The 1026-nt window shown below is 39.6% G+C and overlaps 1 protein-coding gene across 1 annotated transcript in view; it reads left to right on the forward strand.

Annotated features, from left to right (window-relative positions):
• Positions 1–537: 537 nt before the first annotated feature.
• The window catches only part of LOC106011707 (NPC intracellular cholesterol transporter 2), a gene marked incomplete at its 5' end in the record, with an annotated part of 4097 nt that continues 3608 nt past the window's right edge, over positions 538–1026 (forward strand). Inside the window, 1 exon segment of the mRNA XM_013082239.2 lies at positions 538–645. Coding sequence (XP_012937693.1) covers positions 538–645 — 108 coding nt within the window.

Genomic DNA, 1026 nt, shown 5'->3' on the forward strand with positions numbered 1-1026 from the left:
TATAATTAATTGTTTGTCATGAAGCTGTTCAAACCATCAGTGTAACATGCATACCGTTCTCTGTCTTTTTGTGCTCTTATTTTCCTCGGTCTTTCCTCACAATAGCAATTTCTCAAGTTCATATTGTGTTCTAATTGCCGGGCTAACAAATCCCAGTTGTTCCTCCCCGATGCCTCTGACTAGAGGCCTTTCACATCCTACCATTTTGGAGAACTTGTGTTTGTTTTCCTCTCTGTCCAGGTGATTTTGAGCATTCTCCTCAGAGAAAAACTTTCCGAAAGCTCCCAGTCTTCTTAATGTGACCTTTATTTTTAGTTCAGCTCTAGCATCCACATACATCAATGCTTCACCCCCCCCTAAAAAATAAAAACAAAACACAAACAACACACACACACACACACACACACACACACACACACACACACACACACACAACCCAAACCAAAACAAAATAAAAACCCAAACATAACGACGTAACAAAACAAAACAAGCTATTATTTTAAACTAACAGCCTTATGAACTTCCTGGTCTCTGCAGGTTCCAAGCTCGCCGCTATCAACAGCGTTGACGTCACCCCATGCCCCCAAATCCCGTGCAAGTTCGAGAGAGGGAAGAATGTGACAATCAGTATGAAGCTCACACCAAGTAAGAAACCGTTAATTTTTCCTCCTCTTCTCACAACCAATAAAACAAAACAGAAAAACAACAGCAACAAAACAAACAACAAAAATCACTCCCACGTACATTCTTTTCTACAAATAATAAAACTTATGCCTATCCTTGCAATCTCACGGCCTATAAGAAATCTTTAGAGTTTCTCTTATTCACCTCCCCACCATTAAAAGACTATTCTATTATCTCTCACCCACTCCTCAATCATTTACATACTGTTTATCTTTCAATCACTTCTCCACCATTAACAGACCTTATATTTTTCTATTCACTTCTCCAATGTTTACTGACCTGTCTCTCACTCACTTCTTCCTCAAAAGAAAACTTTCTTGCCTCCCCTTTTTATCCCCCCCC

Source organism: Aplysia californica, unplaced genomic scaffold (genome assembly GCF_000002075.1).
Source record: "Aplysia californica isolate F4 #8 unplaced genomic scaffold, AplCal3.0 scaffold00165, whole genome shotgun sequence".
NCBI lineage: Eukaryota > Metazoa > Mollusca > Gastropoda > Aplysiida > Aplysiidae > Aplysia > Aplysia californica.